A 12,838-nucleotide genomic window follows, 5' to 3' on the forward strand; every position below is an offset into this window, starting at 1 on the left:
ATTGCTTTCCAAAGGATAAAACCCACTTACCTTTAATGGTGGGAGGGAGGCATACTTTTTTAGCCATCCGGTTATTTGTGCTTTTGCTCCTGAGGAAAGTTTCAGAGGCTTAGCGTCACTGCGGCTCATAGTGGAGCGCTTCCTCCAGGCTGATTGCTGCTGGTGGGCAGGTCTTCTGCTTCACACTGGGAGCATCTTTGGTCTTCTTGCTTCTAGATCCCTAGCTTGATTGACCGGATGCTTGTGTCATCCAACACGAAGACCGGGGCGGCAGGAGCTGAGGCCTTGTCCCTCCTGCTGAAGAGGCCCTGGGACCCCGCTGTGGGGGTGCTTTCTCATAACAAACCGGTAAGTTGGGCGGCCCAGGACTTAATTATGGCGCATGAAACTTTTAGAATCCAGTCTTGGAAGCTTGGCAAGAGGATAATGAATGGCTTGTTTAACTTTTTTCATTAATAACTGGTTATGTGTAGTGCTTGACATAGTTTCATAAGCAAATCAGCATTAGTTGGGCCAAGAAAGGTATTGGGATACTTGGGATTTTGTGGAGGAACATGTCTCACTCACTGGTTCTCTGGTGGGGTCTTTCTCCTTAGAGCAAACTCCCTGGCTCTCCTCTCATTCTCATTGCCTCGTCTGGGCCCTCTAGCTCCGTGTTCCCCACCTCACGCCGCCACCGCTTCTGGCAGTCTCAGCTGTCCTGCTTAGGCAAGGTATGTGTGGGGCCAGAGGACCTCTCGTGGGTGGAGATATAGTCTTGGGGGCTGGAGCAGACAGAGTGCAGGACTGGGTCAAAATGGATGAACTTAAATGTGGAGCATCTCCCACTTCTCTTTTTGTTTGGAATTGGATGGTGCTTATCCAGAGTAGAAGGGATCTCTGGTAGGTTAAGCAGAATTGAGAGATTTGAAACTTGCCTCTGTTGGCATGGCTGCCACTTTCTTTCGTTTAGGTCATCCCTGTAGCCACCCATCTACTGAACAATGGTTGTGGCGTAGGAGTTTTGCAGTGTCTTGAGCATATGATCGGGGCAGTGAGAAGCAAAGTGCTGGAGGTGAGAATGCCCCTGTTTCAGTTCACTGTGGCGCACCCAGCATTCTGGGCTTGTTCTGTCCCCATCTGTGGCCTCCTGTCTTACTTCTTCTTTCTGTTCCCACGAAGGTTCACAGCCATTTCCCCCACAAGCCCGTTATCTTGATTGGCTGGAACACAGGAGCTTTGGTGGCCTGTCATGTAAGTGATTCTCGTCTTATGTGGTGGTTGTCCAGGGGTGGAGTAATGCTGCTACTGCTGCTGAAGGCTACCATAGGGGCCTTTTACGTTCCAGGCACTGTGCCAGGTGCTTTGCCTATGTGATTGCATTTAAACTGTAGAAGACAAACTTCGTTTTTTAACTTTATTGTGGAAAATTTTAAGCAGAAACTTAAAGTGAGAATAGACTAGTATAATAAACCCCTTGTGGGGTCAGCCTGATGGCGCAGCGGTTAAGTGCGCACATTCTACTTTAGCGGCCTGGAGTTTGCTGGTTCGGATCCCAGGTGCAGACATGGCACCGCTCATCAAGCCATGCTGTGGTAGGCGTCCCACATATAAAGTAGAAGAAGCTGGGCACGGATGTTAGCTCAGGGCCAGTTTTCCTCAGCAAAAAGAGGAGGATTGGCAGATGTTAGCTCAGGGCTAATCGTCCTCAATAAATACGTTAAAAAAAAAAACAAAAAAACCCTTGGGCCCCTCACCCAGCTTTACCAGTGATCAGCTCAAGGCCTGGCTTTTTACTTCTTACTCCTGTCTACTTTCTCTCTCCTCCAGTGATTTTAAGGAACATCCCAAATATCATTTCATTTGTGTATATTTCAGCATGTATCTCTGAAAAAAAATTCCTTTTTCTTCCCAAACATAAGTACTATTCTCCCACCTAAAAGGGCAAAACAAAACAATAATTCCAGCAGTTCCAGCAATAAAAGCAGACACTTTGAAGACTTCTAGCAGGCAAAAGTTTTAATAACTCTGGAATTTGATGTTGTGTTCATGTTCTTTCTCTTTCCAAGACATCAAGGATCCTTTTCTTTATTATTTTATATACAATTCTATGTATATTAGTTGCGTGAGTGTCCCTGACCTGTCCAAAGCCCCAGTTCTCAAGTGGATCAAATAAACAAAGTCTGTGCTGCTTCACGTGGTCTAGTCAAGGGTGACGTCTAAGACCACAAGAGGAAGAAGGCCATCTCTTCATACGCCCTGGTCCCAGGGATGGCAGAACTCAGCGACTGCTCTAAGAAATTTGAGCAGACTGGGAGCTATCCATTAAATTCGAAAGGGGGAGATTTTCTTTACTTAAGGGAGAAGAGCAACATTTGTGTTCTCCTGATTGCATTTCTTATTGGTGGAGGGAAAAGCGAGCAGGAGCACTCTAGTCTAGGGAATTGACAGACGTATTAAACCTCCCATCCTATGGTTCAGCCCTCTGCTGGGTTACTCTCAGGGCCCCAGTTCTCTGGGTGGTGGCTGCTTGTGGAACAGTACGTCTTGTGTTCTGTGCTCTTACTGCTGCCACTGTGACTGGTACCCATGGAGTTAGGACAGGGAAGGAGGAGATGGGACTAGCTGGTAGGTTTGGATCACCCCTGGATTCTGCGTAGGATGTAGCTGCAGTGATGTCACTTGACCTTGAGACAAATTGTTTCATTATTTCCAGGTGTCAGTGATGGAATATGTCACTGCAGTTGTCTGCCTTGGGTTTCCTTTGCTTACCGTGGATGGCCCCAGAGGGGTAAGCACGGGGTGCAGCTGATTGCTGGGTCATTGGGAGGTGCGAGTAAGGGACTGCATGCCTCAACCAAGCAGGTGCTCAGCGACTGCAGTTTCCCAGCTGACTCCTGAGCAGACTTGCCAGGTCAGTGCTCAGTGAATATGAGCCAGCCAATTGTAAAACCTGTACCTGTTTTAGGATGTGGATGATCCCCTCTTGGATATGAAGACTCCAGTCCTCTTTGTCATTGGTCAGAATTCCCTGCAGTGTCACCCTGAAGCCATGGAGGACTTCCGGGAGAAGATTCGTGCTGAGAACAGCTTGGTAGTGGTTGGGGGAGCTGATGATAATCTCAGGTGAGTGGGTTTCCTGAGAGCTGCAAGAGAGCCATGTTGCAGTGTTAGAGAGATGCCTGTAAGGGAGAGATGTAACTGTAGACTAATCTGGTTCAGTGGAAGGGGGATGGTAGAAAACATTTTTAACTAACAGATTTATAAAAAGTTTAAAAAATAGTACAAAAAAGTCCCATATAGCCTTAACCTGGATTTCCCAAATGTTGGCATCTTACGTAACCAAAGGATAATTATCAAAGTCAGGAAATTAACATTGATTCAATACTGTTGTCTAATCTACAGACTCAGATTTTGTCACTTGTCTCACTAATGTCCCTTTTCTGGTCCAGGATCCAGTGCAAGATCACAGGTTACTGTTAGTTGCTGTGTCTTCTCAGTCTCCTTTAATTTGATGCTGTTACTCAGTCTTTCTTTGTCTTTCATGACCTTGACACTTTGAAGACTTCTAGCCAGTTATTTTCTAGGCTGTCAATTTGGGTTTTTGACTTTTTTTTTTAATTTATTTTTTATTTTTTTTTTATTGAGTTATTGATAGGTTACAATCTTGTGAAATTTCAGTTTACATTAATGTTTGTCAGTCATGTTGTAGGTGCACCACTTCACCCTTTGTGCCCACCCCCCACCCCACCTTTCCCCTGGTATCCACTAAACTGTTCTTGGTCCATAGTTTTAAATTCCTCATATGAGTGGAGTCATACACAGATTATCTTTCTCTCGCTGGCTTTTTTCACTTAACATAATTCTCTCAAGGTCCATCCATGTTATTGCAAATGGAATGATTTTGTTCTGTTTTGCAGCTGAGTAGTATTCCATTGTATATATGTACCACATCTTCTTTATCCATTCGTCTGTTGATGGGCACTTAGGTTGCTTCCACATCTTGGCTATTGTAAACAGTGCTGCAATAAACATTGGGGTGCACAGGACTTTTTTTTTTTTTTTTTTTATTAATGTTATGATAGATTACAACCTTGTGAGATTTCAGTTGTACATTTTTGTTAGTCATGTTGTGGGTACACCACTTCCCCCTCCGTACCCTCCCCCCACCCCCCCTTTTCCCTGGTAACCACCGATCAGATCTCCTTCTCAATATACTAATTTCCACCTATGAGTGGAGTCATATAGAGTTCGTCTTTCTCTGACTGACTTATTTCGCTTAACATAATGCCCTCGAGGTCCATCCACATTGTTGTGAATGGGCCAATTTCGTCTTTTTTTATGGCTGAGTAGTATTCCATTGTGTATATATACCACATCTTCTTTATCCAGTCATCAGTTTCTGGGCATGTAGGCTGGTTCCACGTCTTGGCTATTGTAAATAATGCTGCGATGAACATAGGGGTGCAACGGACTCTTGAGATATCTGATTTCAGGTTCTTAGGATAGATACCCAGTAATGGGATGGCTGGGTCATAGGGTATTTCTATTTTTAACTTTTTGAGAAATCTCCATACTGTTTTCCATAGTGGCTGTACCAGTTTGCATTCCCACCAACAGTGTATGAGGGTTCCTCTTTCTCCACAACCTCTCCAACATTTGTCGTTCTTGGTTTTGGATGCTTTTGCCAATCTAACGGGGGTAAGGTGATATCTTAGTGTAGTTTTGATTTGCATTTCCCTGATGATTAGCGATGATGAACATCTTTTCATGTGTCTATTGGCCATATTCATATCTTCTTTTGAGAAATGTCTGTTCATGTCCTCTGCCCATTTTTTGATCGGGTTGTTTGTTTTTTTGTTGTTAAGCAGTGTGAGTTCTTTGTATATTATGGAGATTAACCCTTTGTCGGATAAGTGGCTTGTAAATATTTTTTCCCAATTAGTGAGCTGTTTTTTTGTTTCAATCCTGTTTTCCCTTGCCTTGAAGAAGCTCTTTAGTCTGATGAAGTCCCATTTGTTTATTCTTTCTATTGTTTCCCTCAACTGAGGAGTTACAGTGTCCGAAAAGATTCTTTTGAAACTGATGTCAAAGAGTGTACTGCCTATATTCTCTTCCAAAAGACTTATTGTCTCAGGCCTAATCTTTAGGTCTTTGATCCATTTTGAGTTTATTTTGGTGTGTGGTGAAAAAGAATGGTCAATTTTCAATCTTTTGCCTGTGGCTGTCCAGTTTTCCCAGCACCATTTGTTGAAGAGACTTTCTTTTCTCCATTGTAGGCCCTCTGCTCCTTTGTCGAAGATTAGCTGTCCATAGATGTGTGGTTTTATCTCTGGGCTTTCAATTCTGTTCCATTGATCTGTGGACCTGTTTTTGTACCAGTACCATGCTGTTTTGATCACTGTAGCTTTGTAGTATGTTTTGAAATCGGGGATTGTGATTCCGCCGGCTTTGTTTTTCTTGCTCAGGATTGCTTTAGCAATTCGCGGTCTTTTGTTGCCCCATATGAATTTTAGGATTGTTCAATTTCTGTGAAGAATGTTCTTGGGATTCTGATTGGGATAGCATTGAATCTGTATATTGCTTTAGGTAGTATGGACATTTTAACTATGTTTATTCTTCCAATCCATGTGCAAGGAATGTCTTTCCATCTCTTTATGTCATCGTCAATTTCTTTCAAGAAAGTCTTGTAGTTTTCATTGTATAGATCCTTCACTTCCTTGGTTAAGTTTATCCCAAGGTATTTTATTCTTTTCGTTGCGATTGTGAATGGGATTGAGTTCTTGAGTTCTTTTTCTGTTAGTTCATTGTTAGTGTATAGAAATGCTACTGATTTATGCACGTTAATTTTATACCCTGCTACTTTGCTGTAGTTGTTGATTATTTCTAATAGTTTTTCTGTGGATTCTTTGGGGTTTTCTATATATAAGATCATGTCGTCTGCAAACAACGAGAGTTTTACTTCTTTGTTACCTATTTGGATTCCTTTTATTTCTTTTTCCTGCCGAATTGCTCTGGCCACCACCTCCAGTACTATGTTGAATAGGAGTGGTGAAAGTGGGCACCCTTGTCTTGCTCCTGTCCTCAGAGGGATGGCTTTCAGTTTTTGTCCATTGAGTATGATGTTGGCTGTGGGTCTATCATATATGGCCTTTATTATGTTGAGGTACTTTCCTTCTATACCCATTTTACTGAGGGTTTTTATCATAAATGGGTGTTGGATCTTGTCGAATGCTTTCTCTGCATCTATTGAGATGATCATGTGGTTTTTGTTTTTCATTTTGTTGATGTAGTGTATCACGTTGATTGACTTGCGGATGTTGAACCATCCCTGTGTCCCTGGTATAAATCCCACTTGATCATGGTGTATAATCTTTTTGATGTATTGCTGTAATCGGTTTGCCAAAATTTTGTTGAGGATTTTTACATCTATGTTCATCAGTGATATCGGCCTGTAGTTCTCCTTCTTTGTGTTGTCCTTGTCAGGTTTGAGCATCAGAGTGATGTTGGCTTCATAGAATGTGTTAGGGAGTTCTCCATCTTTCTCAATTTTCTGGAACAGTTTGAGGAGAATAGGTATTAAGTCTTCTTTGAATGTTTGGTAGAATTCTCCAGAGAAGCCGTCTGGTCCTGGACTCTTATTTTTGGGGAAGTTTTTGATTACCGTTTCTATTTCCTTACTTGTGATTGGCCTATTCAGATTCTCCATTTCTTCCTGATTCAGTTTGGGGAGATTGTAGGAGTCTAGGAATTTGTCCATTTCTTCCAGGTTGTTCAATTTGTTGGCATATAGTTTTTCATAGTATTCTCTTATGATCTCTTGTATTTCATTGGTATCTGTTGTGATTTCTCCTCTGTCATTCCTAATTTTATTAATTTGCGGTTTCTCTCTTCTTTTCTTGGTGAGTCTGGCTTGGGGTTTGTCAATTTTGTTAATTCTTTTGAAGAACCAACTCTTTGTTTCATTGATCCTTTCTATTGTCTTTTTTGTTTCAATATCGTTTATTTCTACTCTTATTTTTATTATTTCCCTCCTTCTACTGACTCTGGGCTTTGTTTGTTCTTCTTTTTCTAGTTCTGTTAGGTGTCTTTTGAGGTTGCTTATGTGAGCTTTTTCTTGTTTATTGAGGTGAGCCTGTATTGCGATGAATTTCCCTCTTAGGACTGCTTTTGCTGCATCCCAAATGATTTGGTATGTCGTGTTCTCATTTTCATTGGTCTCCAGATAAAATTTGATTTCTTCTTTAATTTCTTCAATGATCCATTGTTTGTTGAGAAGCGTGTTGTTTAGTCTCCACATTTTTGCACCTTTCTCTGCTTTTTTCTTGTAGTTGATTTCTAGTTTAATACCATTATGATCAGAAAAGATGCTTGATATTATTTCAACTCTCTTGTATTTATTGATGTTTGCTTTGGTTCCCAAAATATGGTCAATCCTTGAGAATGTTCCATGTGCACTTGAGAAGAATGTGTAACCTGCTGTTTTTGGATGAAGTGTTCTATATATATCTATTAAGTCCATCTGGTCTAATTTTTCATTTAATTCTATTATTTCCTTGTTGATTTTCTGTCTGGATGTTCTGTCCATTGGTGTTAATGGTGTGTTGAGGTCCCCTACTATTATTGTATTGTTGTTGATGTCTTCTTTTAGTTCTATTAAGAGTGGCTTTACAAATTTTGGTGCTCCTGTGTTGGGTGCGTATATATTTGTAAGTGTTATGTCTTCTTGGTGGAGAGTCCCTTTTATCATTATATACTGTCCCTCTTTATCTTTCTTTATCTGTTTTGCTTTGAAATCTACCTTGTCTGATATTAGTATAGCGACACCTGCTTTCTTTTGTTCATTATTAGCTTGGAGTATTGTTCTCCATCCCTTCACTCTGAGTCTGTGTTTGTCTTTGGGGCTGAGGTGTGTTTCCTGGAGGCTGCATATTGTTGGATCTTGTTCTTTGATCCATCCTGCCACTCTGTGTCTTTTGATTGGGGAGTTCAATCCATTTACATTTAGAGTGATTATTGAGATGTGGGGGCCTACCACTACCATTTTGTGTCTTGTTTTCCGGTTTTCTTCAATTTCCTTTGTTTCTCGTCCCATGGTTTAATCTGTTCTGATGTAGAGCTGCTACTCTCTGTTGTTGTCCTTCTACTTATCTCCTCTGCTCTTGGTTTTGTAGCCCCTTTCCTTTTTTGGATTTTTCAGGAATGAGGGTTTTCCTGAGGATTTCCTGAAGAGGAGGTTTTGTGGCAATGAACTCCCTTAATTTTTCTTTATCTGGGAAAGTTTTTATTTCTCCATCGTATTTGAAGGATATTTTCACTGGGTAGAGAATTCTCGGCTGTAGATTTTTGTCCTTCAGATTTTTGAATATATCATTCCACTCTCTTCTAGCCTGTAAAGTTTCTGCTGAGAAATCTGCTGATAGCCTGATGGGGGTTCCTTTGTAGGTTAGTTTCTTTTGCCTGGCTGTCCTTAGTATTTTCTCCTTGTCGTTGACTTTTGCTAGCTTCACTACCATATGCCGTGGAGTTGGTCTTCTTGCATTGATAAAGTTTGGAGATCTATTGGCTTCTGTCACCTGAAGATCCATCTCCCTCACCAGATTTGGGAAGTTCTCAGCCATTATTTCTTTGAATAGGCTTTCTGCCCCTTTCTCCTTCTCTTCTCCCTCTGGTATACCTATAATCCTTACGTTGCATCTCCTAATTGTGTCTGATAATTCTCGGAGAGTTTCTTCATTTCTTTTTAGTCTTCTCTCTCCTCCTCTGCCTGCAGCATTTCTATATTGCCATCTTCCAAATTGCTAATTCTTTCCTCCATATTATCGGCCCTACTGTTCAGAGCATTTAGATTTTTCTTAATCTCCTCTATTGTGTTCTTCATTTCCAATATTTCTGTTTGGTTCTTCTTTATCGTATCAACCTCTTTTGTGACATAGCTCCTGAACTCGTTGAGTTGTCGGTCAGAATTCTCTCTTAACTCACTGAGAATTTTAATGATGGCTGTTTTGAAGTCATCATCATTTAGGTTATATATCTCATTTTCTTTGGGATTGTTTTCTGTGTATTTGTTACTTTCTTTCTGTTCTGGAGATTTAATGTATTTTTTCATATTGCTTGATGTTGTTGATTTGTGCCTCCGCATGGAGATAGAGTTTAGTTGCTCCTTTCACTTGTTTCAGCTGCTGCGGTGGGGGAGCAGCTGTTTATACTGCACCAACCAGGAACCCTGTCCACAGTTGCTAACTGCGCCTGGGCCCCTCCTTGTAGCCACAGTGGCCCTTTGGATTCCCTCCTCTGCCGTGGGGGCCGTCACAGGGGGGCTTCAGGCTGCGGGTGCCTACTGTTGCAGCCCACCTAGATGTGCTCTCTCCTTGGGGTCTGCAACGGTGTTATGGGCTTTTCCAGCGGCCAGGGGTGGGATCACTTATATTTGTCGCTCCGTTGCTGTCGGCACCCACAAAATCTCACTTGTCCTCTATGGGTCGCAGGAGAGCTATTGGCATCTTCTACAGTCTGTGGTTAGTTCACCTAGCTATGCTGCTTTTGCCCTGGGGTCTTCCAGCCTTGTGGCTGGCGGCTGGGTGCCTTCTACTGGTGCTGTGCAGAGGCTTTCGCTAAGGCTGCTGTGAGCCTGTAGGGTTTCCCCCTAGGCTACGAAGCTGGGTCTCTGGAACTCCTCCCAGCCCCAGTCCTCTCCGAGATCTCCGGCTATCCCTAGTCCCACGGGGCGGGCAACGGCAGCTGGGGGTTGCCCCGCCCTCTGGGATTCTCTCCGGGACTCTCCTGGAGCCGTGAATGCTGGGCGTGGCCCCTCTGCTAATGGCAGACAGAGAGTCTTGTCTGCTGCCTGGCAGAACTCCGGCGCTTCGCCTCCGGGTCGCAGAGCCGGCCTTTGAAACTTCCCCCAGCCCCAGTCCTCTCCGAGATCTCCGGCAATCCCTAGTCCCACGGGGCGGGCAACGGCAGCTGGGAGACCTCCGTACCCTCAGCGACTCTCTCTGGGACCCTCCGGGCGCCGCGAACACCAGGCGGGGTCTCCCCGCCAATGGCGGGGAGAGACTCTCCCCGCGGGCTCAGGTGTGCAACTCCAAAGTTTCCCTCTGCGGTTAGGAGTAATTGCGGGGGGTTTAGGTAGGGTTCTGGTCACCTGTTTCCACCGTCGCTCCTCTGTTGTGTGCTCGCTCCTGCCCTAGATGTGTGTAGATCCTCTGGGGGCGTCCGTTGGAAGAAAGCCGCTTGCGGGTACTAGGCTGCTCGGTCAGGGTCGGAGAGTTTTCACCTATTTCCACATCCTCCCGGAGGAAAGTCCGTCCGCCTTCCGATGTATAGTCGCGTGGGTATCTCAGATGTCCTGAGATGCTGTCTGGATATCCTTTGTCAAGCGATAAGTGTCCAAATAATTGTAGACTCGAAGGGGGAGAGACAAAGAGGACTACTCATGGCGCCATCTTGGATCTTCCCAGTAGTGTTCTCTCCAGCCCATTTTTTGATTGGGTTGTTTGATGTTTTGTGGTTGAGTTGCGAGAGTTCTTTATATATTAAGGGTATTAAGCCTTTGTCAGATATATGACTTGCAAATGTTTTTTCCCAGTTAGTGGGTTGTTTTTTTGTTTCAATCCTGTTTTCATTTGCCTTGAAGAAGCTCTTTAATCTGATGAAGTCCCATTTGTTTATTCTTTCTATTGTTTCCCTTCTCTGAGAAGGCATGGTGTCCGAAAAGATCCTTTTAATACTGATGTCAAAGAGTGTACTGCCTACGTTTTCTTCCAGAAGCCTTATGGTTTCAGGTCTCACCTTTAGGGGGTTTTTGACATTTTTTTGTGATTAGATTGAGAATATCCATTTTTGGCAGGAATGCCACAGAGGTGATGTGCCTTTAGTGCATCTGCTCGGAATGTGTGATGTTGCTGTGTCTTATCACTGGTCATGTTCACCTTGATCACATGGTTAAGGGAGCATCTGCCAGGTTTCTCGACTGTAAATTTACTATTTTTCCCCTTGTAATTAGTAGTTATCTTATGGGGAGAAGATACTTTGAGACTCTGTAAATATAGTCTTTGTCATCATGCTTTTCCTGGGGTAGGCCTCTCTGTATATTTTGTTTCTTACTGAGGATGAATATGAACATAGATTTTATTTGTATTAAGCATCCTCTTATATATTTTGGAGTGTAAACAGTAACAGTTTGGAAGGGGTTTTAAGAAGACACTTTAGTCTTTGAGATGGCTGTTCTTCCCTTACAAGTCTGGCTGCCTGTAGGGCCTTTAGTTATCTTGTCAGGAAATGTACTGAAAAAGAGGTTGTGTCATTTATTGAGCCTCCTTTTTTTTGAGGAAGATTGGCCCTGAGCTAACATCTGTGTCCATCTTCCTCTATTTTATATGTGGGACGCTGCCTCAACGGGGCTTGATAAGCAGTGCATGTGTCCACGCCCGAGATCCAAACCGGCGAACCCTGGGCTGCCGAAGCAGAATGCAAGAACTTAATCCCTGGGCCTCCTTCTTTTATGTGCTCAGTCTTAGAGATTAATTTCATTTGTGTGCTGTAACTAGAGAGCTTAGAGCAAGTACCTGCTCCCACCTGTCTTGTCGGTTTCCTACCCAGAGATGTTTTGGAGAAGTCTTCCTGGCGTTTGTCTTTCTCTAGCTTCTTAGGAACCTAGTATCTAATCCTTGGATGCTCAGGGCAATGTTTTCTTGTAAATACATGACTTTTCTTGGTAATTCAGACAGGAGAATCGATTGTATGTGTTGCGTTGCTGTGAGGGAGTGGGAGAGGTAGGAATACCCTTAGTGAGAGTTGGACTGTGACGCTGCTTTGGACACACATTTGCGTGGGGCCAAGAGCACTGGACTGAGAATTGGGAGACCTCAATTTAACCTTGGCTCCTTTTGCTAAGAAGCTTGAGTAAATTGCTTAACTTCTGGGACTCACTGTCCTCATCTGTAAAATAAAGGTGTTACACAAGGTCAGAAGCCAAAAACCAGTAAATTGGGGTCTCAGAATTTGGAGGCTCACAATGTCACTTGGTGCCCTGTTTCTCTCTGCTGAGACCCCACTTGGAAGCCAGGGCTTTTAAGGCGAACTTTCAGAGGGCCATGTAGCTGGCTGTGGTCATTTTCTCTTATCCCTTTAGAACTAACCTGTGACCACCCTTCCTCTCCTCCTACTCATCTCATTTCAAAGCGCGCAGTCATCTCAGGGTTTGGGCCTGTGCTGGAGGACATCTAGATGAAGTCTTAGCAATTGGGTAGAGTTTATCTCTGAAGCCGGGGGTATAGGACTTCTGGAGTATACAGTCCCAGGCACTTTCCATGTGTTCTTTGGTTCTTTACATATGTTATTTTGTGTAATCCCCACAAATCCACGAATGAGGTGTCATGATTCTCCATTTTGCAGATGTGGAAACTGAGGTTCAGATAGGTTGTGATACATGCCTAAGGGCTAATGTAGTCTTCCTTCCTGTGCACTAGAAAATAATCAACACAGAAAAGAAATCCATTCTTATTTCCATATGATGCCATGGAATGTTTAGAAAGTAAACATTTCCTCCTTTTTTTCTCTTAGAATAAGCAAAGCAAAGAAGAAATCAGAAGGATTGACTCAGAGCATGGTGGATAGATGTATTCAGGTACACAGTTGCTTTATGTGTTTTTCTTGGCTAGGCCTACCTTTCCATAACCTTTTAGGCTCGGTCTTGTTGGCAGCAGCCTCTTTGACTCTGAAGGGTGAGGGAGTATCCACTGGGACCATTGGTAGGCCTAAATCATAAGCAAAGAGAAGGGGAAAAGAGAGAGGGAGAAAAAGGGAAAAGGAAAGGAATGAACTAAGACGTGAGTAAAGCATCAGAGGAGAAAGG

The 12,838-nt window shown here is 43.2% G+C and overlaps 1 protein-coding gene across 19 annotated transcripts in view; it reads left to right on the top strand.

The window, feature by feature from the left end:
* The window catches only part of KANSL3 (KAT8 regulatory NSL complex subunit 3), a 63,040-nt gene that overhangs the window by 20,228 nt on the left and 29,974 nt on the right, over positions 1–12,838 (top strand). For all 19 annotated transcript variants that reach the window (XR_011425920.1, XR_011425926.1, XR_011425924.1 and 16 more), the window contains exons 6-12: positions 217–348; positions 597–713; positions 953–1,054; positions 1,162–1,233; positions 2,696–2,770; positions 2,948–3,105; positions 12,547–12,610. Coding sequence is in view for 11 of the 19 variants with exons in the window: in XM_023618659.2 (XP_023474427.1) it covers positions 217–348; positions 597–713; positions 953–1,054; positions 1,162–1,233; positions 2,696–2,770; positions 2,948–3,105; positions 12,547–12,610 (720 nt within the window). In the remaining 8 variants the exon portion in view is untranslated. The remainder of the gene's footprint in view (positions 1–216; positions 349–596; positions 714–952; positions 1,055–1,161; positions 1,234–2,695; positions 2,771–2,947; positions 3,106–12,546; positions 12,611–12,838) is intronic.

The sequence above is a fragment of the Equus caballus genome, chromosome 15, assembly GCF_041296265.1.
Source record: "Equus caballus isolate H_3958 breed thoroughbred chromosome 15, TB-T2T, whole genome shotgun sequence".
NCBI classification, from domain to species: Eukaryota; Metazoa; Chordata; class Mammalia; order Perissodactyla; family Equidae; genus Equus; species Equus caballus.